Below are 26,456 nucleotides of genomic sequence, written 5' to 3' on the forward strand. Positions count from 1 at the left end.
AGCCTGACATTTCAAACCCAGTAGGAGTTTCAGGATAATATTTGGATATGTATTTCTCTAGTAAAGCATCCCATGGCCAGAAAGAGACACTCTTAAGTCCCAGAGGCTCTCAATGGGGAAAAAGGACTGGTTAACACACTCAAACTTTTCTCAGAAAGTTCTCCAGAGGGATGGCTATCTTGCCTTCTCCTGAGCTCTGAAAAGACACAGCCTCTCCACCTGCGGGAGAATGGAGACAGAAACTTGAACTTTTGAGACCATAGATTCTCTCTTTGTTCAGTGTCAAATAAGATTTAAAAAACCCATTTTAAATACATCCTAAGAAAGAAAAATTTTATTCATCTCTCTAATATCCCACCTTCTCCAAAACAATCCAGAGATTCAGCACATGACTCCCTAGTCTTGGAGCTTCCTCAGGTCTGTCCAGTGAGTCCTCCTAAGAGGAGATGGAGATGACAGTTTGAGCCAGATGGTGGCACATATCCTCCGTAATGTTCAGCACAGAGCAAACAGGGTTTATGGTGAAATTTCAGGTCTTAGCTTTCACTTAGAAAGGAAAGAAGTGCATCTGAGCATCCAGCACCCAGTTTCTCTTGAGATTCCCAAATGACCAACATCTGATTTACAAGCCTTGAAGTTCTGAAGGATCCAATGCAGTCTACTCACCCAGGGGACAACAGAGAAGAGACAAAAGGTTGAACTCTTACACACAACAGCCCCTGCCTCCCTCTATACAGAGAAAACAGAGCAAAGTACCACTGGCTTCTTCTCTCTGGGAAAGGAAAGATTAGGAGAGACACCAGCATCTTGAAATATAATTGCAAGTGTGGATACAAAGGAAAATAAAACATTCGTAAATAAGGAGGGGAAGAGAAGTTTCAGAGAGAGGAAAGGAATGTAGAAAAATGAGGCACTAAGATACATCATGGACAGATACAGAAACCCTATGATGAATATTATCATTAAGTATATCTGAAACACATCAGTTAAACTAGTTGAACAACAGAATGGGCTCAAAAATTGTTTTCAGAACTTCTTTTGAATAAAAGACTTTTTATTCATCAGGTCACTAATTTTTTGAGTATTAATACTACACAGTATGATTCTCATATGGGCAAAAGCCAATTGATGAAAACTTCTTTATAAAAGATATACAAAATAAGATACTTACTGTCAGCACTATGAAGTTCTTAATTAATAGAAAACCACCATGGGTTGCTTCCTCAGAATACCGCTCAATGTTAGAGACATCGTCTACTGTACGGGAGTGTCACTGCTCGATGAGGATGTGTGGGAATTCATATGGATGAAATTCCACTCCACCACAGCAATCTCTGAAAAGAAGATATTATTGGAGGCCTTAACTTGCAGTGATGACAGGAATTTGTTAAATAGGTGAGTCAGTTAATTTTTTAAATTTGTTTCTTTAATGTAGATATTTTCTAATCAAACTATTCTGAAATTCCTTGTATTCCCTCAAGGAAATCTAAAGATAAAGAGGTCTTCCTTAGTAACACTACTAAACTCGCTTGATGATGAATACATTTATGACAAATTACTTTACATAATTTATGTATGTTTTTACGAAAATATTTCATTAAGAAACGATCTATTTACTGCAAAAAAATTTAAGGGGAATTTTCAATCTCAGAACAAACTTGTGAATTCCCTGTCCCGTAGAAGCTTTTAGAGTTAAATTAATGTATTTAATTAAAAAACTATAAATTTGACCCCCTAACAGAAATTTGTTCTATTAAAATTTCATGAGGAATGTTTGCACTGACCTATTCTTTCAAAGAGTGTAAGAAATAAGATTGTTTAATTTTGAAATTATAAAATATACTTGTTTTTGCCTAAGAATTTCTCCACAATTCTACCCTTACAGGCTTCTAAATCTGTCCCTGAATTCAGAGGTTGTGCTGGACCAAGATGCAATTGATGTCATAATTCATGTAGCTCGAAATCCACATGGCCGAGATCTTGCCTGGAAGTTTTTCCGAGATAAATGGAAGATATTAAATACCAGGTAGAAATAAGAATTCAGTCATTCATGTCTGAATGAATAAATTAAAACATACATATGAAGAAGTCCAAGTTTTATGTTATAGCTAAGATTCAAATAATACTGTAATATTTCTAAAATAGTCAAACAAGATGCATATTCCACTCTGAAATTCAGAATTATTTTGACAATTACATAGCATTATTCATGTGTTATACTTTGATAACCTTGATTAATTATATATGAACATGTAGAGAGTACAAAATATTTAGTAGAGTCACTTTCCTAAGAATTTCATTAAAATGTTCATTTGAGGAAATTTTATCCTAAGACTTCTCCATCCATGTCGTAGAAATCTATTTATAAATAAGATATAAGTAGTGTTAGAATAAGAAGCTGTACTTCTATATAATTGTTTTAAATTTCCTCTAAATATAAATATCATAAGACATAAATGAAGCCACGATACAGAGAAGAAACATTAATCATTTGAATCATTGTATGGTTTCAGTTGCAGTAGAATTCTTTTCCAAGATGTCTTGTTTCATGGGGAAAATTCTTCAGCCTCAATTTTATAAAATATTTCAATATGTATTTAAATATATTATAATAAGTGCTAATGTATTTCTCAAGTAATCTCTAGAGTATTTTAAAATTAAATTTCTTACAGAGTATGTAAATGCTGGATGTTCTTTTCAAACATAAATGTTCCCAGATGCTAAGCCAAATTATTATTCTGTCTTAAAAACTAATAAAAATATTATACTTAAGCACATTTTATCAGTAGCACTGGCATAGTGCTACTATATTTCAATTAGAAATAGTGTCATATTAAATGTATTTCTATCCACAGATGTACCAATATTCCTATAAAGAGCATTGATTTTTTTTTTTTTATATTTTAAGTTCAGAACTTGGAGTGATTGGAAGATTGGAAGATTGGAAGATCTAATCTTCCAATCACTTTATTCTCACTTTATTCTCATCCATATAATAGGCTGATAAGGTGAAATTGACATACATGAGCAGTTCACTTTCAAAACAATGTCAAATGCCTACCAATATGTACACAGCTCCATTGGTTTTATAGATCAGGGGTTCAGTGGAATTCATCTACATGTACACTGTTTATTGCCCACCGGAAATATTTAGTTTCTAGTATGATTAATTTGTTTCTCAGAGTTCATGATCTCTATGGAGAAGTTAGAAAGTATGAAGTTTCACTGTAGCTGCAAATACAATAGTATTTATCTTGACAAAAAGAGACTGTCTTCTTCATCTACTCCAATTCTTCTCTCAGTCCTTGTATGGTGAAGTCCTTTCCTAGATACTCTTTTCTTCTTTGCAAGGTTTTCCTTGTTTTAGTGTTCATTTACTCTTCTTGTTTCAGTCACTCCCAAATCTGTATTTGCCTCAAATATTTCATTTCAGTAACATTCTGTGGTAGACAAGTTCCCATTGCGATTCTTTATTGGAGTGTACCTGCAAGCTCAATCTATCATTATCTCCACACCTGGAAATCTATAGGAGCAACCCTCTTGCCTTGCCCTATGTAACAGTTAGTCCTGAGGCTTTTCAAATTTAACACTTCCAAAGTTTTTGTTGAGTTCCTCCTTTTTTTTTCCTGTTACCCCTTTCCCAGTGCAGGATTTTATCTCTTGCAATACTCTTACAATAGTCTTCTGTCTCCCTGACTTATAATTACACTCACGACTACACACACATATATTAACTTCTTGCAGTTGTTCTGAGAGTCTTTCTGAAAAGCAAGTGTAATTATTCCCTTGTTAAAAAAACTTCCCATAGTTCCATGCCATATTAAAATCTAAGCCCCTTAGAACTTTATCAGCCTCTCATTATTCTCTTTCTGGGCTAACAGTTATGAACTCATGCCTACTACTTACAACTATCAGTGCTTATAATTCCCTGCACACACCTAAAATTATTTTCTCAGAATTTCCCGTACTCAGTCTAGATGTGTCATTTCCTTGAAACCATTCCCAAAACCTTGCAGGTACATACCAGCTCTGAATCCTGCATGGAACTTTATCAATGCCGCATTTAGTTATGTTAAGTGGGACTTACCTGTTTATATGTTTAACTAGTCAACTAGATAATAAAACTCTTTCAAGAAAGATATTATGCCTTATTTATCTTTTCTGAGAGCATAATGAAAAACAGTTGACATTCCATTAGAAAAAATAATTATTTTCATTAATGGATAGTGGGCTAATTCTGTAACCACATACTGATTATGTATGGTCACTGATATTGTTATTGAGTGCTTATTTGTTTTTAGCTCTTTCCATAAATAATAGAATGAGAAGAAATTATATCAGTCATCTACTTATACCCCACATTTTACAGAATAAAAAGCCAAGTTCTTCAAAAGCTAAGTTACTTATCATGCCCTATATTAGAGAAGCATTAGGAAACATCTTGTAAAGGTGGTTTAACCTTTGCTTCCAAAATCTCAGTCTTATTATTGTATAATTATCTTGTTTCTTAAAGTATGATAGCAATATGATGCAGTAGTGTTCTTGAGAGAAATTCTTAGCATAAAAGAGACAAATTGGTAAGAGAACTCTTTCTACTCACCAATTCATATCATTCACTGTCTTCAATCATAAATGAAGTAAGTGTGTGATAATACAAGATTTATGCAATCCAAATGAAAAACTAGATATTCTTGGTCAGTAGAACTATTGATTTATAGAAATATTTCTTAAATAATTACCTGTAATAATGACTGAGGCTTTTTCTTTAATCTTTTGAGGTATGGAGAAGCATTATTTATGAATTCCAAACTTATCAGTGGAGTTACAGAGTTTCTTAATACTGAAGGTGAACTCAAAGAGGTAAATATGTTGATATGCATTCTAATTATTTCCTTTTATAAATATATGTAAGTATACATTTACTTAAATTATTTCTTTCCATTTGATTCCATCAGATTCATACTAATCCCTTTTAGACACACGCCACGCCACACACACACACACACACACACACACACACACACACTACCACCACCACCACTACCATCACCACATCTATGTAAAAGAGTTTTCTCAATTCATTGTTTGCAAAGTATTTCTAATATATTGAGAACTGAATATCTTAAAAGTGTTTGAATGCAATCATTTCCAAAGCTGGCAGCCAAAAATCCACCCCATTTCCATTAACTCTAAGTGAGATGAATGTAGGATGGAGAGAATTATGAAGTAGGATAGAAATACAGGATTTAGATTATTTTAATTGACTATAATTGGTTGAGCTTCAAAGACCGATTGCCTTTCCTTTGTTGCCCTTCTCCATTATAAAATACAGCTGCTATTTATTATTGAAAATCATGTTTTACTTGGTTCTCAGTGATAGAAACCCTTTTGCTGTAACTCAGAGTTAATCCCATCAATCCTCGTTCCCTGAAGCATCAAGCCTGGCCTCACTATCTTCTAATAATGCCCAGTTTCCTGAGATGATCCCCCATGTGCTAACTTGGGGGATGCTGTCACACTGTAAGCTAAAGTAAGCCACAGCTCTGATTGTAGTGATTTGAAATTCAGTATTTATCCTTGCTATGTGTGTTCCCAAGCCTGAAGGATTTGGTTGGAAATTTCAGGGCATTTTTTTTTTTTCTTTGCTATTTTTTGCAAATAGAAAAAGCTAAATGGAAAGGGCTTTTTCATAACCACGATGAACAGAAGAAAGAATCATTTAAATTGACGATTGCTTCTAATTTTCTTGGTATTTAAATACAGTACTTTCAATGTCTTGATATTTATATTCAATGCTTTGGGAACAAAAGTCTTGCTTAGTCACACCCTGAGCAGATCAAGTGAACAGAAGTGAAAATTCTCTCTCCCTTCCCCCCTTGCCTTACTCCCTTCCTTCTTCTCTTTTCTCTCCTCTCTTCTTCCCTTCTGTCCTCTTTCCTCATACCTCTTTCCTATCCTTTCTCCCTTTTCATGCCTTTTCTGTTTGCTTTTCATATTTTCCTTGACTTGAAAATACCCGTCATGAAAAACTTTTAAATCAACATTTAATTGATTTAATCACATACTATTTTGTTTTACATTTTATCTATACAACTTTAATCTTTTATTTAATTGTCATTTTAGATGTCCCAAGGTGCCTCCATCATGAAGGTATAATTTCAAAACTAAAGCTAAACTGTGTCTTTGTTTCATTGTCTTCAAAGCAGCTAGCGTCACAATGCAAGCTCTCAGTGGAATCAGTGATAAATCCCTTCACAACAGAGTGACTTGCTATGGCTTTCTAGCTTAACTACTTTTGCCAGAGGCATTTTCATGCTTTCATCATCTAACCTTATTCTCTATAGGGTTGGGGACAATATATTCAAATAAATAGGGTGGTTGCATTAATTTGTAATGATCATAACTTCCCTTCCTGAAACAAAGCACAAAGGAAAATCTAGTGCTGGTTCCCCAAACCATGGACAGAAAGTCCAGTCCCAGTTCCCCATAAACCTAAACAGGAAATCCAAAGTACTTGTTTGGGGTACAGCATATTCTTTTTTTCCAGAGGTCACAAATTAAAATGAAATTGGAAGATTTATGAATTCTGAAAACTCATTTGCTATTTCAATGATCTTCATTAGCATTAGTGACATGTAGAAGAGATAAACTCATATTGTTCTGTATTCACTTCCCCAAACCTGCTTTCTTCTACCTGAAACTGAATTTCTTTTCATTGAAGGGCTCTAACAGCTTGAACAATATTTGCTCATGAAGCAATCCATCATTTACTTAATTTTACTAAATGCAGGTCTGACCTCATGGGACCTCAGAGGCCCTGGCCAGCTTCCATTCTCATGTCAGTTAAGCAGTTCTCTCATGCACCTATTTCTGGGACATGTGAATAATAGCAGAATATACAACACTGCTGTAGGATCAAATGGGTCCTGTGCAGCACAGGCATCCCATTTACATTTTTAATGTTGAAGACTCATTCCTCATGTTTGATAATAGCCAATTTTTTTATTTCACAAAGTGTACTGTGTTTTGCAGTTTACTCTAAAAAATTTTACGATGTTGGGGTCTAGAGTATACTGAAATAAGAGATTTTTTAAAAAATACTGAAACATTTTTAATCAATTAAACATGTACAACTCTTACGTTAAAACTAGAGTGCACAAACAACACCAATATTTTACTAAATGTTACTTTACAAGAACGTCTAAGTGTTCAAGGTTTTAAACAATAAATGCAAAAATGTAGCATAAATATCTTGGAAGCAATAATTATTTTTAAATTGAACGGCAGTAGAAAACCTACAAAAGATTGAAAAACGAAAGCAAACAGGAATGCTAAATGCATTCCATCTACCCCAAGCCCTAAGCAGGGGTTGCAAGGCGCTGTAAAAATGCTCTAGAAGTGCTTCGATGGCTGCGAGAACCACATGTTCACTGAGAGAGCCATAGAGGAATATGAGCTATCACATCAATTTATGGCAACCCTGCAATGTGGGCCAGATGTGTTCTGATGGATAAGCTGCTCTTAAGATGCATGAGTCACCTCAGGCTCTCGGAGCTTACTAGGGAAGTGTTTAATGCCCTTAAATAATGATTTAAGAAATGAATCTCTAGAGACCAACCAGTTACATTGTCTATGAGAGCTCATTTGCAAGATAATCTGACCTACTATCCTTGTGACAATAATATGCTCATATTCAAACTCAGAGGTTGCCTTTAAGGAAGATTTAAGACTTTTATTTCATGTGTTCAGGCTGGCTTCACAAAGAGGCCAAGAGCATGCTCCATGGAGTTAAAGTTGCCAAAGGGGTATTTATCACTATCTGGAATATTTAGTGAATGTCTACAAAAAATGCAATGCAGAACATATTTTTAAAAGAAGAGGTATATTTTTGATTGGCATACAGTGTAGCAAATAATGACACCTAATGTCATGTTTCTGTAATGAAGCAAAAATCAAAATATAGAAAAATACATCGTTTTTGGCTTTATAAATATAGCCTGAAAAAGTCATAACATGAATATGGCAATACAAATGCATTGTTGTGTAATTAGTTAATTTTTGATTTATGATTTAAGTACCTTCTAGACTTCCTTGTTGGTATTGGGAGGTCAGTGCCTCGTGTATTGGGATATAAAATGCATTCCTACCTTTTCTTTTTCTTTTTTTAATCTTTTTTCTTAATATGTGTACATTTTGTCGAAGGTCAGATCAGTTTTTAGGACAAACAATGAAAACTGTTTGTTATACATTGTGTATTTTGCATGTTTGTGATAAAAGTACAATGATTTTGGAGATTATCAGTTGCTAATGTTGCCAGATACAGGGTTTTCTAAGAAAGTAGATGAAAAACTTGAAGAAAATTTGTCAGTACCATGTAATCAGAGAAACACTGTCACAAGCAAACAAAGCTATCCCTGAACTACATTGTAAATTAATTTAGAAAGGCATAATTAAACACTTTAATACCCTTTACCCCCTCTCCCTGCTCCTGAGCTTATCTTGATGCACTACATTTCTTTCCTGGCATATCTTCCATGTGGCGCCCACCATGTGATGAATCACATCCCACACTAATTACACCGCATAATGTTTCCTTTTTGCAAGTTGATTTTTCACATTTGTCTATTAGCATTGCAATTGCTGGTTGGTTGCCAGTTTCTTAAGACACATGAGCAGAAAGAAAAAGTGCTAGTATTTACTCCTGGGAGGGGAATGCTTGAATGTTCCTAGATTCTGTGAACTCTTCATATAAAATCTCATGTCAATAAAAATTATGACAAAGCACTTAAAATTGTAACTTAAATGTTCAGATTCTCTAGCTAAAGAGGCCCATATTTCTCCTTCATTCTTTCTAAATCTAGTTACTCGGATGATTGCAATGTCATTAATCATCTGATTTTCATAGGCCTATTACTTTTTTCCAATGCCCAATAAATTTGTTAATCCCTTGACATCAATGATAGTGCCAAACTCTATATTATTTACTTGTAGAAGATGAAGAATAATTTTCTCTTTAAAACCAAAAAGTGAACTTTAAATTTTATATTCACTTTTAAAAGCTATTTCATACATTATGTATGCCCTACAGTTTTAACTGGTCTGTGTCACAATAGCATCCAACTATTTTGGAGGATAAATTTTTTTTAATCACTAGTCATAAAAAAGAAGCTAAGTATAGACCCATTTCAAATGTGATGTTCACTCTTTTTGGAGAGGGGATCTTTTCATTTCAAATGGTAATATACCTAATTTTTATTGCTTGTTATATTATATCTACTCTACTGAAATCAAACTAGGCCCATTTTCCCTACTAAATAATATGCCAATCTCTGGAATGATGAGTTGTACAAAGAAGAAAATTTCTTCATGAGGCTGCAAGTGAACATGCTGGGGCAACCGACTCTCAGATTTTCCGTGTGTTAATGTGATAAAAAAAAATGGAATGAGTTACAATGTAGGAAAAGGTGTCTGAATCTGAAATAATCAGTTGAGTGTGATCAACCGTCTTAGCTCTTAGGATTCTTCTTAAGATGTATGTACAGAAAAACGCAGTACTATCATGATGTGATGGTGGAATTTTTGGTTTTTGGATATGAAGGAGTCACTCATTAATATGTTTTATCCCAGGTAAAGAGTAGGTGGTTTGAACAAGTATCCTTCAAGTCTCTGAAATGTAATGTAGACCTAAAGACTTACACATCGGAAGTGCTATCTATAGCAACATGGGTAGGAGACTAATAATACATGTATTGCTCTGCTAGGAGAAAAATAAAGAAACAATAGAGAAAAAGCTCTCTTGAGACAGGAAGAGATCCAGGGGACCAAAGACAAGGGGCTAGGGAAGGGGATTAGGAAATATATAAAGTAATGATACGCCAGGTACAGGATCCTAACAAACTCAATGAATGTGGACATTTTAAGCTATAAATGTGAACTAAAGTTATATCAATAAGAAAAAAATGAGAAAGAAAATTAGAAGAAGAAAAGGGGAGGGAGAGGGAAGAGGATTAAAAAAAGGAACAAGCTATGTTATGTACAAGAGTCAATTCCCCAAGGTGATTGCAAAATGCATGTACTGCAAATATGTACTAGTAAATTTTAAAAAGTTAACTAAAGCAAGTAACTTAAGAGCTAAAGAATTTGTTCAGCTTTACAGTTGGGCAGTTTGTTTCAAATAGATTCTTACACATATTGCACATGAGCTCATTTTAAGACATGCAAATTTATCATTTTAAATTTCTATTTCTAGCTAAAGAACTTCATGAAGAACTATGATGGGGTGGCTGCTGCATCTTTCACACGAGCTGTAGAAACCGTTGAAGCCAATGTGCGCTGGAAAATGCTCTATCAAGAAGAGCTCTTCCAGTGGTTGAGGAAAGCTCTAAGGCACTAATATATGTCTTTTGTAAACATTTAAACTCAGAATTTTGTGAGAGGATCTGCTTTATGTGGAAGGAGGAAAATGGCCAGATTTTCAGTATTAACATGTGGGAGGAATTCTGTTTCAGTTTTGTCCTTTGTTTTTGGGTTTTGGAGATTTTTTTCTTGTATTTGTTTCAGTCATTCTGTTTTGTTTTTCTGCTCCCTGTTGTCTAAAAAACCCTTTCAAGTGAAGGGTTGTGGTTGCTTCAGCTGTACATTCCTTGCTGTATAGGACCAAATAGTGGTGCATGTCAATGTTGCAGTCAATTTGAAAAAACGTATTCAGAATATTCTGTGCATGGATGTATGGTCCTGCCTGTGTTCAGCATGCTTATTGAAAATGCTCAATGTTTTATGTGAATATATGTTACATCCAAGATGGGCATTATGCAAAAGCACAACAGTTTTTGATGACAATCAGTGTTCCAATGAAAGAAAAACTGGAAAAGAATTTATTCTCAGTCTAGGACGATGGAGGGGTAAATTAGCTTTCTAAGTGATCATTGTTATTTATTTAGGCCCTTGGATTGTCCAACAATGATTACTGCATTGATAACTCACTTTCTTTGAGTTAAAACTGTGTATACATTTAAAAGGCATATAGATAGTGTATACATATGTACATAGGGACTGCCATATGTAAATAGGATGCTATACACTGCACATGTGCTGAAAATCTCTTCAGATCAAAGAAAATTTATCTCTTTTTATAAATGAATGGACATTTTCAAAAGGTTTAAAATAGTTTATCTCAACATTATCCTCTAACTCCTAAATTCTTATCTACTTACCTTATTTTTCATCTACTTTCCAACTGACTGTAGTTCATGATGAATTTTAACAAAATTTATTTGTAAACAACCATTCTTCAAATTCTTCTGAGTCAATGGCAACTTTGCATATATATTCGGTCATCGTTTGGGTCAAATTTCACATTGCATAAAGCAGTTGTGTAAATGTATGATTATTAGTACTTAGAAAGTTTATTTTTCATCGTGTTTGTCCACCCTGTATTCGGTGGTACAGAGTTAAACATTCTTTTGTGTGTTGGTCTTTGTGTCTGTGTTATTCTAGTCCTGCATTCAGCAACCATACCTCAGTGGGTCTGTTACTACTTAAAGAACTTTTGTGCCAGTTGTGCCATCCCTTAAAAAGTTACTTTTGTTAATCTACAAAGTCTTTCTTTTGGCATTCACAACTTTATTCTACCTAGGAATTGTACATAGCTATTTTCATGGTTATGTTATGTGACATGAGAATTTTACAAGGATATTTTCATTTTGTAGGCCAGGTCTCCAGTCATACTTGGATATAGTCTAAGCTACTGTTATAAACAGTGCAACGATGATTCTTAAACTATGTTTATGGACCACTATTTTCTGGAGTTGTTTCACGCTATAATTCTTGCAAATCACTGAAAGGAATGTATTTGAGAGATATGTCACTCAATACTGAAGAAAACTAGGATGAAACTAGAGCCATAGAATTATTTGATTTTGATACAAAAAGAGCAATTTCTTAATTATTGAATTTATAAGTACCACCGCCAAATAAGTTTTAACATTTAAGCAATGAGTACATATTGCTCACACTTTCAATGCTTTTCATTTATGTATTTTCATACATAAATTTTAATGTTTTCTGTGGTGTTAATCAAGCATATTAATGCTTAGTATAAAATGTAGAGGTTATGCCACCCATCAAAAGTGATGAAATACAATTACTATGTATCATAGTTACACGGTCTTTAAGGGCAAGTTCTACTACATAACAATAGCAAGTACCATACTACTGTGCACGTCCCAGATAGTCACTGTTTCACTGCCCATGTAATAGAGGATAAAAAGTTAGATGTGGACGTCTTGTTTTGTGTCTTAAATTATTAATATTCTTAGCAGTTACAACTTTTTAGTGAAATTACTATTTCTAATTTTGTGTTAGATAAACGTTTCTAGTTCTGATCCTCCCTACTGTTAATAATCTTAATCTTCTTCAGTATTTTAGTGGCCTTGAACAACTGGTTTAGCTCCAATTCAAATCCTAAGTGTGTAATCATGTGCAATGTTCAATACCTCATATAGTACTTGTTCAACAGTATAGTGACACCAATGGCATTGAAATGACATTTTTGTTCTACATATTTTTCAATAATTTATCATTTCTGATGTTGAAATTTAAGATTTTTAGTTGTTTGAATAAGTAATATTTTCAAAATAATAAAAGAGCCAATGATATCTCTTGGAATATTCTGTAAAATGTAGTTATAAAATTATATTTTCTACTTAGAGTTTTTATCTTTCCTCTCTTCTTTGTCTATTTTACAAATCATATATGTGCATGAAGTAACAAATGAAATTGTCCGACATTTAGTCTTAAAAATTTACTGTGCCAGTGTATGTATGACAACAAACCATTGTTTCAATTAGAAAAGACCTAGTTATCTACCACCCTGAATATTAACTGTCTCCAGATGACTTATAAATAAAAAAGATTTGACATTTTTACATTTTTCCTTAAAATGTCCCTATAATCTTTGAAATTTTGAAAATTTCGTCTTTTAAGGCTAATGTACATTGCTAGCTCTATTAGAATTTAAGTAACGTACTTTTCTCAAGGCCTTAAGTTCACTTCAGTTTATCTTATATCCAAAATAGTTATATCATGGAACTGAGACTTTTATGGTAAACAATTACAAATATTATCATGGTAATATCATACATGGTTATTAAGTTTGTCCCGTGTATTTATAAAATGCATATCATTTTCCAAGAACTGTTACACATGCTGTGTTATTTTGTTGTTGGCTCCCCACAAAAACATCATCCATTTGGCTCCATAGCCTGAAGATGAAACTGAAGCTTAGAGCAGCAACATGAACTATTTAGAATTGTAATTATTTTGGGAGTGGATGTAATCACTTAGGTTTCTCAGTATAGATTTCCATTATAAATACATGTTCAACATACCTCTCTCCACCATTAATTGGAGATCTTGCAAATACTATTCCAGCACCAAAATACATAATTAAATATATCTGCAATAATTATATTTTTAAAGACTGTTTGATTTGTGGTATTCTAAAAGGACTATATAAAAATGTTTAATCAGTATTTTCTTCAGTCAATGTAAGTAGTCAAATATTGGAAGAAATAATATAGTTAATTGGAGTTATTTTGCTTTTTAAAAAAATCTCTTGTTGAGTGTTGTTTAAATATAACTTTAAAACACTGATAATTTGTTTTCCTTTCAACGGAAACTTCCCTGATCACACTAACAGTAGTAACAGATGGTCCAAATGCAGATAAAACACTATCCATCTAAATCATTGAAAATAATATCAGTAAAATGTTAATAAGTCTATGTAGACTCTATTGTGAAAAAACATTGTTATGCAACTATTGTGCTAAATTAGATGCCATAAAGGGATTCCATAAGATGTTCATACAATACATTTAATTTAAATCTATTATCAATTGCAATTTTAAGTGATTCTCTTTTAAGAAGTTGGAGAAACTTAAAGTAGCTGGTGTCCTGAGAACACCAATGAAGTAATCACAATACTTATGAAAGAAGTCCTAAAAGCACATATAATTAGAAATTCAGATTTTCTCACCTGAGTTTTCTTTTATCACAGGTCATACTCAAATAATCATTTTATAGTGGTGTTTATATGCTGATATAATTCAATTTAAATATTTACTGACTGCTTTTTATTAAGCTGGGCACTTAATAAGGTACAGAAAATGAGATAAAGGAATTCACATATAAAAAAGAAAACCAAAGAAATTATGAAGAAGCAAGAATAGTGACAATATGAAAAATAATTACATACTATAAAAATGGTGAATCATTTTGGGTACAGATAATTTCAAATATTTTGTACAATAGTTCTCAAACTTTAGTATAATTTTTGTTTGACTTCACAATTTTTGTGTTTGGTGGACATATGTAACAATTTGAAATTTTAATAAAATCCTACAGTTAAAATGACAATATCTGAAACAGAAATTGATATAGAATTTATTCTTGAGTAAAGTTGTATAAGTAATTTAGCAATATTGCCTAATGAATTACAGAGAAAATGCTTAATCTCCTTATAAAAATATAGTTCAAGTTTCCATAAATGGGTTTAGGATATTTGCATATTTAACATTTGTTAATTGCATGTTAGTCATACATTCTTTATAGCAGGCTCAACAGTACTTATCTATCTTTGAAAATAATATATTTCTGCAAATTAGCATAGATGCACTTGATTACAAAATGTTCTTGTAAAGTATTCTACAATTTCAGATTTTAGTCATACATATATAGCATTCAATTCATTTGCTATTAATTAATGGAGTTTATAAAATAAATATTTTTAATGTGACATAAATTGAGAAAAAATCTAACAATGTAATAGCTTTTATTTTTGGTTTTATTTTATGAAATTTTATTTTGCAGTTTAGAAACAGAAAGTTTTAAAACTATCTTAAATACTCATAGGAAAGGTATTGAAAATATTCTCCAAAGCAACCTCATTATGGTTTAAATTAGTAATTAGTCTGCCTCCAGCCTTCATGAAAACATATTTATCCCTACAGACCCATCTTTGTATCATCTTACTTCACTTTCTCATTGTGATTGGCTTATTTGAAAGAATTGTTAATTATTACATTTACCACTCATTTCTTAACAAGCTAACCTCATAGTATCTATAAAAAGTTTTCACAGGGACTATTTTACATGCATGTGTTTGTGTAGTGGATTTTTTTTTTTTTTTGTCTTTTTCCTTTTTATGGGTATTGGGGATCGAACTCACGACTGCCTGCTTTCAAGGCAGGCGCTTATACCGCTGAGCTAAACCCCCAGCCCCTATGTAGTGGATTTTAAATTATAACAAAAATTTAACAGATACAACAACCAATGAGCCATGAAAAATAAGTGAAAACATAGAAAGATTACACAGCTCTTCACCAGTGAACCACAAAGATGAGATTACACCTAGGTCTCTGCATGTACAAGAGACAAATTTGTCTAATCAGGACTTTCCTTGCATTGAGAAGGGAAAAGAAGTGTTTCTCTTTTTCTGCTTATAAATAGCTGGATTACAATTGCTTAATTTACTCGCAGCTACATTCTCAGTGGACCTGCTGCATGTAGATAACCAAGATAACTAAGTTGATAAGTTAACTAAGATAACTACTTTGACTTACTCCTGCACAGGTCAACTTGCTTGTAATGGTGCACATTTTTCTTATGTCATCTAAGTAAATGAATAAGCCATTTTGTAGAAAATATTACAGTGGAGTTAAAAACATTTAACTTGAAAGTACCGTGCATTTGCTTTCTAAGTTAATCATTCAGTAGCTCATATTACTGTTCCTGTAGATTCACACTGTTGTTTTTACTTTTAGGCACAACTCTGTCCTCACCTTCACATAGCTTATGACCTACTGGTTGAGACACTCATTAATGTTTTGATATTAACTTCATTTAAAAATGGTTTATTAGCTGTTATTTCTGAAATGCAAAACATTTTAAAAATAATTTCTCTGCAATGTTGGATTCTGGTTTTTAAAACAGTATTTAATAGCAGATTCACATAATTATTTAAATGCTACCTGTACATTGCCATATGAGAATATGTTTGCTACTTTGCATTGCAATGATTTGTCCCTTTTGCCTTTTAGTAATCTTTGAAAATATTAGGACTATAAAACTAAAATAGACTAGCGCTATGATAATGTATTTTTCAGTTACTTGAACAATGAGAAAATTTATCTTTAAATTTTCATATTTGACTTTTTTACAACATTGAAGTCAATAGATACTATTTCAAAAATACTATGCAGATATCTAATGAACTTGATTTTATTCAGTAACAATGTTTATTTTCTTAAATCTATTTTTCAACTCAACTCATGTATTTAAAACATGCCACAGGAAGCATTTTTCCCCTTTCTAATATTTTTGATTGGAGAATTTTAAAAAACTGCTCTTTTAGTAAACACAAATGCTTTAGTAAGTACTAAAAACTCTAGTAAGTACTAAAGCATTCATTAAATATATACCCTAGAGGGTAGGGATTTAGCTCAGTGGCATCAGCACCTTCCTGGCAAGCACAAAGTTGTGAATTTGCTTCCGAGTGCCAAACAAACAAACAAACAAAAAACCCCAAAAAATAACTAAATAAATAACTTTGTTTTAGTTTAGTTAATGAATGTTTTCTATGGTATAGTATATATTTCAAATTACTCAGGAAAAATTAAATCAGTATATATTCAACTTGAAATTTTTATTTCATTTTGACAAAATGCTAACATAATAGGTTTTTCTACATGAGAAAATTTGTCTTCTGTATTTTAAATAGAACACATTTGAATTTTGCCTATGATAAAATTTAGTACAGTAATGTGTAATTCCTCACTGTCTTAATTTCTTAACATGCAGATGAGACTAAGATAAACAATAACTTCCACCTTTTTAATTACATGTCTGTTTTCACTTGAGAATCCATTTAACATATTTTGCATAAACACACTGTAGAAATCCATGAAAACAGAAAAAATTCACTCATTTCTGATATGGGCTTTTAAAAAAATACAAATGGTAAAGCTAAAATAAAGAAGTATGTATTTGTGCTATATTGTAGGAAAAAATATCAATTCAGCCTACTTCCTAATTATATGTCTTTAGAATAAATGAAATGATCTGTACTTTGGTAAAAGTGATTTCACCTGAAATGCATTTCAGATTGCTTTTTAATAGGTTTTCTGCATTTGACAGACTGTCAGGCTTCCTGAATTTCAAGAACAGTTTTCAGTAACAACAGAACGATAAAATATATATAATCATGGCTCATAAGTAGTACTCAAATGTATTTTTCAATGCCTCTGGGTTTTTTTTCTTTCTAAGAATTGGTCAGAGAACATTAGAAGTAACTGCATAGCTGTGCATTTGAGTTTTATGAGAAATACTTTATACAGTCATAGGTAATACTTTTATGCTATGAGCATTAATGCAAGAAATGTAGGACTTCCAAGAAAGCATTCAGAGTACTCTTCCTAGAGGATAAAGTCCATATATATGTATATATATATTTCCAGTAATATGTATGTTATATAGTATTCATATAATACAGTTTTCCATGTATGTTAATTATATATATTCATATATATATACACATATATTCAGGAATGTACAGATATATATCTTTTTTCATTGCTCAATGATACTTATTGAAAAACTATCATGTAAATTAGAAAGTAGTGCAAAATGTTGGCGTATGGAGTATGGGTACCATCTTTATACGCAGTAACTGTCAAACAATTGCTTAATTACATTGGCATGCTAGCAAGGATTCCAACAATCTAGAGGGAACCTATTTAGAAGCAATTTGAACCTGGTACCCAACTCCTGAGTGATTCTAATATTCCAATTTCCATGTGGAACACAAGATTTGTAAGTGAATCTGTCTTGAGCAATCCATCCATAATACACTTAAGAAAAATTGGCTAGAACAATGATTCGTATCCTAATTTTCTGTTAGACTCACTTGATTAGATTTTCAAACATGTTAATGCTTCAGCTACATCCTGAATCAATTAAAAAAGAATCAAGAGACATGAGGCCTCAGTAGCAGCATGTTTTTAGTTTCATGAGGATTCCAACAGAAGAGGTTGAACATAAAGTAGTTTGTTAGCTATAGAACTCTGCTGGAAGTACCTACTTTAGAAATCTAGGAAGTCATTAGTATTTTTTGACATTCTTGTCGAATATGTTAGCAAAATACATCCTCAATTAGCTTAATATTGGAAAACAAACAGGAAGTTTAAATAGCTGACTTTGGTACCCTGGTATATCACTACCATAATGCACAGCTAAGAGTCGTCCTTTGCCACTGATGTGGATGACTTCTCTTCCTTGTATAATGACCTAGATATGCCTCCCTCACCTATTTGTCTTATATTTTTTTCATTTAAATCCTATGTAGATAACTATAGCCATGTGTCTTATCAGTGTCAACAACTTCTCAACTTTAATTTCTTTATTTTAAATGAAAAAGAGGTCCACTAGAAAGCCTATCTATTCAACAACTGCACCCTGTGGTCTACAGAACAGAAAAAAAATCCTTCTATTGCTGCTCATCTTGAAAGTGCTTGAAACTCATGATCACATATGACATGTTAAAATCGTTACAGCAGGAAGATAAACACACCATAAACTATTATTAGGTTCTGTTGTCATCTGAGAGATAATTCGTTTTTCTCATTCTTGTTTTTTTTTTTTTTTAACCTTTATTATTGTTTCTCTCTCTCAGGTGACCTGCCAGCTTAGCACTGAGTCTTTTTCAGTAACACATACTATTTTTTCACTTGACATTGCAAGAAGAATAGTAAAAGTTTTGAGCTGTTCTCTATCAGTGTGCATAATAGCAAGTGACATGTGTTCCTGGGATTGTCAAACAGGACCCAAAGGGCATTCTGGTACATTGAAACTGCTAGGTTGTGCTCCTGAGTCTGTGTTCATTTGTCAGCCCTTTATTTCTGGCCTCCCTTGGGTTGTTAAAATTTCGTCATCTTTCCTAAAATCTCTTGCTAATTAGAAATTTCAATACTGAATTATTCCTGTCCCAGCAACCTCATGTAAAGGGAATTAGAAATGTTGTCACCCCTAGAACATTTTAGCAAGCTCGTGGAAGGTGAATGGTTTAATTGGATAATCCTTGAGCCATATATAATATAATAATGATAACACCCAATTTGATTACCATAGTTTTGCTGTTTTCCATACTCTTTCACAGTGTGTGTCATTTTCTTTATGGAATTTAACAATGAACCCAGTTTCATTGAGCAAGGAATAATTTTTATATAAAGTAATTTTTCTATGAAGTGAAACCTTCCATATTAGTAGCTTATCGTTGCTATTGATAGGTTCTGCTACCTGGGGTTTAGCTACATCCTTCCAACTTGGTACCAGACCCAGAGGAAAAACTTCTCTCTCCAAGAGTAACTTCTACCTTTTCCTCATTCTAGAAATAAACCTCCTGCTCCCTTTTTGCTCATGTGCTGAGCCCTTTGCAATCCCAAGATTCCACAACCACCCAAACCTCCACCTCCAGTCCCCAAGAAATGCTTTCTGTCCTTATTTTACACGGGAAGATGCTCCTTCAAATCAGCAGTCGTTTCACCCAACTCCCAAACTCCTTCCCTAGCCAAAACTGATAAAAGTAGTCCCACTTCTTTGTTGTCCTTTGAAATCCTCTGTACCCCCTGCCCAGTGAGGCTGCCCATTCTCACATTAAAGGCCTCCTCCTTTGTTTCCTTCTTATCTGTCTCATTTTCTCTGTGCCATTTCAGATTGTCAGTTATCATAATTCTTAGGATGACGGAGACATTTAAGACAAATTTAGGTCTACCCAAGAATTCCAGTAAGTGCTGTGCAAAGTGTAACAGTTTAGTGAGCACGGATCTGGGTAGAGGTCTTAAAATTGAAATAATAGGAACAGAGGAATTCCTACATTATTAGGCAGACACAGACCAAAATTTAGCATAAAAGAAGAGATTAGAGAAATGAGACTTTCAACATTTAGGAAAGACATCGGCTTTGGCAAAAAAAAAACAAACAAACAAAAAAAAAACATGCACGGGATCTACAGGTAGGGAAGCAGTTACAGGCAGTTCAGGTGCATCGCAAAGGTATTTCAGAGGCAAACATTGTTCTGGTACTTCCTTTATGCAAATATTTTTCAGTATTACCTGGGTGAAATAATTATATGAAATAGAATGTTTCAAATGCTAAACAAAAATTCCAAAATAAATATTAATTTCAATCCTGTTCAAATACTACACAAAGAAAAATAGTATTTGAGTTTTTTTTTTTTTTTTTTTTTTTTGTGTGTGTGTGTGTGTGTGTGTGTGTGGTGTGTTGTATAAATGAAGAAGAGAGTGAAGAGAGGCTGAGAATGGTTGACACATCTTTTAAATCCTGCATATTTCTGCAGGAAAAATCATTAAAGATTCATGTTAAATATTAAAGTTTTTCAACATGAAGACACAACTGAATCAATTTAGTAGTTTGAAAATAGTTACCTTACATATGGAAACATGGTAACATAAACAGCTGGTGATTCAGAAAGGGCCATTAAGCTGAAGTTAATATGATTTTGGCTCAATAGAAACCGACATGAGTTTCCAGACCTGGCAAATAAGATTCAGTAACTATCTGTGTACTTGAAAACTGGGTGTTATCTTGAGTACAAAAAAAAAAAAAAAAAAAAAAAAAGTATCAAAATCTATTAGTGGATAAATGAAACTGGAAAAAAAGATTTTCCCTCTTTAATTAGTAATAAAACATGAGAACTCTAAAGTTAGAGGTGATTATGAGCATTTTCTTCTGTCACAGACATTTCAAAGTAGTGCTTCCCATATGTTAGGTTTCTAGTTATTCATGGATTAACTCGACTGAAGCCAAAAGCTTTGTGTAGATTTTGGACACATATACCTCATTTGCTTTTCTGACTGTAGAAACTTACTTTAAAATATCATAAAACTTTAATTTGGGAGCATAATCCAGAAACATGCTTATAATCTGAAGCACTTGTATCAACAGAAATTGCCTATAAGAAATAATGGAAACTCAGATAATTTGTTTTATTACCCAAAAAATATTCTTATAAAATGATTAAAATATTGTAACATAAAATAATAAAACACAAAATAATTAACCTGTGTTTATGTTTGAGAACATTAGTGACTGGTGTGAGGGAGACAAGAAGAGGTTTATTATGTAGGGCAATTTTATCACTAAGGAAATTGCTGTTGTCTATTGGCTCAACAGAATCTTTGTGCTTAGTTTTAACAAGGAACCTATTTAATGACATGTACTTTTGTTTCCTTTTGAGAATTTCATGGGAATCTGACATTGCTTCCTTGTTAAAGAGATTCATCACTCACTTTTCTTCAGCCTTACTTGGGTGGTGCTTTTCTACAAAACTTTGTAGTTTCTTATATTTTACACATCTCCCAAATGCCATAAAGTGAGTGACTCCTCCATCTTTTTCTCCTCTTCTATAGACAGATCTCCTCCATAGTGCTAGGAGACAATCACTCATGATTCAAAAGAGAGAACAGGTGATGGTGGTGATGGTGGGGTCTGTTGGCTCAGTTGTGATCATGCGAGTTTGGCATCATTTATTACTCGTATTTCAAGACCTCACTTGTCTATTAAAATTTATTAGAAATTTTGCTTGTCTTGTGGAACATTAAAAAAAAGAAGTTACTAGTAATCCACAGTTTTACTGTCCTTACCCCTTGACATATTTTATTTTTTTAATGCATAGCTTCTCTAAAGTGACCAAATTGGAAGTGAGTAAATTATCACTTGTCTTGAGCAAGGTATTATATGTGGAATAATGTCTAAATTTAGAGTTTCTTGAAACGATTATCTTAACTCACATAGGTCTTAGACTCAATTAAAGATCCAAATTTTGAATTCTGTCTAGCCCACCTTTACTTAAATATTTTGTTTTTGTTAAAAGTTGTCATATATTGGAGCCGGGGATTTAGCTTAGTGCCATAAGTGTCTGTCTGGCAAGCATGATGTCCTGAGTCTGATCCCTGGTGCAAAAAGAAAAAAAAAGTTTTCACATAAAACTTTTTGAAATTTGTATCTTGCCACCACTATAAAACTGAGTCTGCCTAGAATTCCATCACTGACCTCACTTACTTCAAGAAATGAGACCAGTAGGACTCCCTACTCCACGCACCAGCAGATTGTGATGGTGGCTTCTCACTTGGTTAGATAAGTAGACCTGCCATTGTGCTTTTGGTTGCAATTTGTTTGCAGGGAACATTTGTCTTCTTCAGGGTTCAGTAAGAGAGTCAACATGGTAACAGCACACATTATGCTTATTCTGTATTTCTGATCACTTCAAGTTACTTTAGAAACATAGAAGTGGTAGCTATTAACATATTGCATAGTCAAAAATATTTTTCACTCTAATATTCTACCAAATATTTTTTAGGGTGGGATGAGGATTTTTTATCTTCTAATGTGTTCAAACACAGATGAACAAAACCAACTGGTAATTAAAATTAGAGGTTATAATGTATGAAATAAATTATATACTATACTATTAAATACTACTGAATTTTTTACTACTTTAAAAATCTATTTTAATTTTTCTCTGAACAGATTCTCTTTTTGATGTCTTTGATTCACATTTGTTTGATATTTTATATCAATGTGTGATGTGATATAGAAAAACATTACCTCTCAACTAGTTTACACATTCTTCAAGGACAGAGATGGCTCTGTTTCTATTTTGACAGCAATTTTAAATATAATAAATTCTCAATCACATTTTCTTCATTGAGAATGCCCAGTGTCACAATAAAATAATAACTTTCTGTTACAAGCAAAACATCACAAAGCAAGAAGTTTTTTTTATGGTCTTGAGACATAGCTATAGTAAAAGGTGTTAATCATTTTAAAGTATTACAAAGCTAAAGCTGTAAAACTCACTCCATACCTTTAATTTGTTAAAAAAAATCACTTGAGAGTAGCACTTGCTGTCTACTTTGACCTGCTTGGTAGAGAAAGTAGAAGAGCAGCATAGCAAGGTACTATTTCATGACACATCAATTAAGGTCGTTCATTTATAGTATGGATCCTTTGTCAATGATTAATGCATGTTACTGTGGTACAACTATGAATGTGCCTTGGCTTTTCAACAGTAAAGCTGCCAAAGGTTGTAAAATACACAAGGGAGAATGACATTCTAGATGAACAGAACTAACTCAAGAAGTAAAATAAGAAGTGTGATTTAAATATTATCTTTAAAGAGACTTTATTAAATAAGGAAGAAAGTTATGTAATTTTAAAACCCCACAATTTTAATATATCACTAACTTCAATATACTTTGTTTTGTGTATATGCTACCTTTGGAAATTATCCCTGTATTGAAAGCATTCACAGTATTTTCCTATTGCCATAGCATGGTAGTTTATCAAGAAAATAATGCCACTATATCTTTGGAAATCTTTGCAAGATATTGGAATGAACTGGGAACTGTGCTGTTTTATTTTTGATATTTTAACATGAAAGGAAAGGCAGGTGAAATTATATAACTATCTGTTTATCATGTCTTTATTATGCTTTTTACTATTCATTAAATGGTAAAGGTTTAAGTTATAACCACTATGAGATTAATATAATAAATTTTTATCGACAATAGTGGACTCATACCTAGATTAGATGCTGTGCCGGCATTAAAGTAATATAAATTATACTTCATGCTCTGAAAGAAATTTTTCTGATTGAATGAGCAACAATTATAGATGAAATAGCATGTCATAAGAGAATATAGGAAAGCAATGATGAATGTTTTCAGTCCACTATTATGTATGAACTCATTGTGAGACCATTGTAGAAAAAAGGAATTGGAGAAAAAGCATTATTTTGTGTGGCTTTGGTGAGAATCAATGAAAACTTTGGTTTTTAAAGCTAGGAAAGATGAAAACATAATGATGCAGAAAACTGAAGATCTTGTACATCTCTCCTGGTTGTTTTCTTTATCCACCTAGATTAGATAAAGGTTCTACCTGGTTTCCCCTTAATTCTATCTGATCTGATAAAGACAAACTATTTTGTTTTGAGGTTTTCTTTTTGGAAGTAGTGTCTATAATGGGACAATCTAAAATATAGAAAAACATCAAGATATGAGAGACAAAATTACATAGCAGAAGAGAAAATTTAAAATATATACATAAAATATTTCAAGATTATATTCCATTACTGTATTTTAAAAATTATTCCAACCATTGAAATTAGTATTTGAGCATAAGATCTCTGTGAATCTGCTTTTGTATTGTGTGAAAACTCTTTAAGAGACAAATTAGAGAAAAAGCATTTATTCCACAGCTCACGATGGGATGTTTTGAGGAACAGATTATGTAAGAACAATCCTCACTCTGTATTTCTATTTACAGATCCCTGTTTGCCTTGCCTTAACCGGTTCCATATTTTTCTCACTGTGGCTTGTTCATACTTTTCTACAGCACATTTTGGATCATGTTTAATGATTTTCTTTGGTGTGTTGAAAAAGTGCTTTTTGCTCTACCATTCAAGACTTTTTCATAATTTGCTTTGGGTATACTGTTTATTCTTTGCTTTTCATTTTCTGCTCTACACCATACTTTGGCAACAGTGTTCTTGACTCTTTTGCAAGCTTTTTGTGATGACAGACATTGAACAAATTCTTATTTGCCGCAGGCTTGATTTGGTTCTGTGTGCTATTTACCCGACATACAATGTTTTCTCTTGAGTCCCAGCCGGGCTTTAGCCCTGTGCTTTCACAGATAAGGAGTGCTGGGTCCCTTTTCTGTAGTAACACATTGTGCAAGGGCAGATAATATGTAAAGTAGGATTGTGAGTGAGAGTAAAATGTAAATGAGCAAGTCAGAGTTTCTGCTCAAGCAAAGATAAAGAGCGCAGCAAACTTCCAATCACTTACAACTGAATACAGGAAGAAGGTAATGGATCTGGACTCTCAGAGGATCCTTAGCACACATTCATGACCACTACCCATTGACTGCAAGGATTAGCTGAGCCAGGCTCCCCGCCAAAAACATAACAAAACAAACAACAACAACAATAACAAACAAAAACACCAAGCGCTGGTGAGAAACAGCCCTCACACTTAGCTGACCTCCCTGTGTGAGCCTTCCTGGGTTGCTCTCCCTCCAGGAGTCCTGTAGCTGTTCAGAACTTGTTCTGCAATCTGAGGACCACTTATTCTAGATATTCTAGATACTCTACTCTTTATCAATTTGGAGGAATTTAGGGATAACTTTAAGGCAGTTAAATTTGTTGCTGAACTGTAAGTCTTTACATTTTTTTAAGAACTACTCTTCAGAAAACCATTAATATTTTAATGTGCTGATCTGAGTGGGAGAAGGGATTCCAAATCCCTCTGTGGAGGTCAGAAAATGTATTTTCACCTTTCTAACTCCCTTTTTTATTCTATTAGTCTTTTAATCCTGATACTTTTTCTTTCCCTTTTTTCACTACTTCTCAATGCTCTTTATCATTTAAGGATCTAAACACATATTCCCTAAAGTATGGTACTCTGTCTTTATGGTGCTCTCTGTCACCTGGGTTGCTGGCTAGAAATGTGGATCAGATAAATCAGAAGCTCCAGGGATGGTTCCCAAATCCAAATGTAAATAAGCTTGCCAGACATCTTTCATGCAAGGAGAAGTTTGAAAAGCGTGGTTCTATTCAAATGCTTCAAAGTCTTTCTTATTCTCCTAGAAAACGTATATAATTCCTCAGTATTGAAATTCTAAACAATGTTTGCTTTTTACTCTTCCAATAGTATTTATAGTATTCTGTCTTATATTATAACATAATGACCTGCACACTTGTTTTATATCCTTTATATCACAGATCTATGCCTGTCGGAATGTAGGTCTTGTGCATCTGCCAAGCATGAGGTGGTGAGTTTTGCTTCTAGCAGGTGCTTAATTCTTATCTCTAAGAATGCATGAAATGTTACCTCCAGGCCTTTCCACTCTTCTTTTGTCAGACTACTGCAAATATAAGCTACAGTGTAACTCCAAAATGCTTGTACCATATTAAAATAAATGAACTGCTTAGAAAGCCTCTCTTGCTTGAAGTAAGCTTAGTTCACAGAATTCAGTCGAGATAAATAGTTGACTCAGGCTCTTTTTTTTTTTTCTTTTTTTTTTTTTTTTTTGTTCTCTGTAAATCTCCTTCTCAGCAGAAGGTTTATTTTTGAATCGTGGCTCAATATAGTGATAACTAGTCACTTGAATCAAGAGCTAAACAATTCATGGTTCAGGTCATAAAATTACTCGTATGTCTGTCATTGGTGAATCATTTATGATGTCCTCAGTACAGTGTGAATTTTCAAAAGGTTAACTTTGGATATGCATTTTTAGAAGGTATGTATTTTCTTAGAATATGTCAAGCTACAAAGAAGGCATTAAAAAGCATTATTTAATACCTACAAATCCAAGTGACC

General features: G+C 33.0%; 1 protein-coding gene across 1 annotated transcript in view; it reads left to right on the forward strand.

Moving 5' to 3' along the window:
* The window catches only part of Trhde (thyrotropin releasing hormone degrading enzyme), a 373,678-nt gene extending 360,737 nt beyond the window's left edge, over positions 1-12,941 (forward strand). Inside the window, exons 16-19 of the mRNA XM_063255150.1 lie at positions 1,228-1,395; positions 1,886-2,026; positions 4,779-4,860; positions 10,250-12,941. Coding sequence (XP_063111220.1) covers positions 1,228-1,395; positions 1,886-2,026; positions 4,779-4,860; positions 10,250-10,393 — 535 coding nt within the window. The 3' untranslated portion in view covers positions 10,394-12,941. The remainder of the gene's footprint in view (positions 1-1,227; positions 1,396-1,885; positions 2,027-4,778; positions 4,861-10,249) is intronic.
* Positions 12,942-26,456: the final 13,515 nt, after the last annotated feature.

Source organism: Cavia porcellus, unplaced genomic scaffold (genome assembly GCF_034190915.1).
Source record: "Cavia porcellus strain 051 isolate PalLab524CR breed Dunkin Hartley unplaced genomic scaffold, mCavPor4.1 scaffold_8, whole genome shotgun sequence".
NCBI classification, from domain to species: Eukaryota; Metazoa; Chordata; class Mammalia; order Rodentia; family Caviidae; genus Cavia; species Cavia porcellus.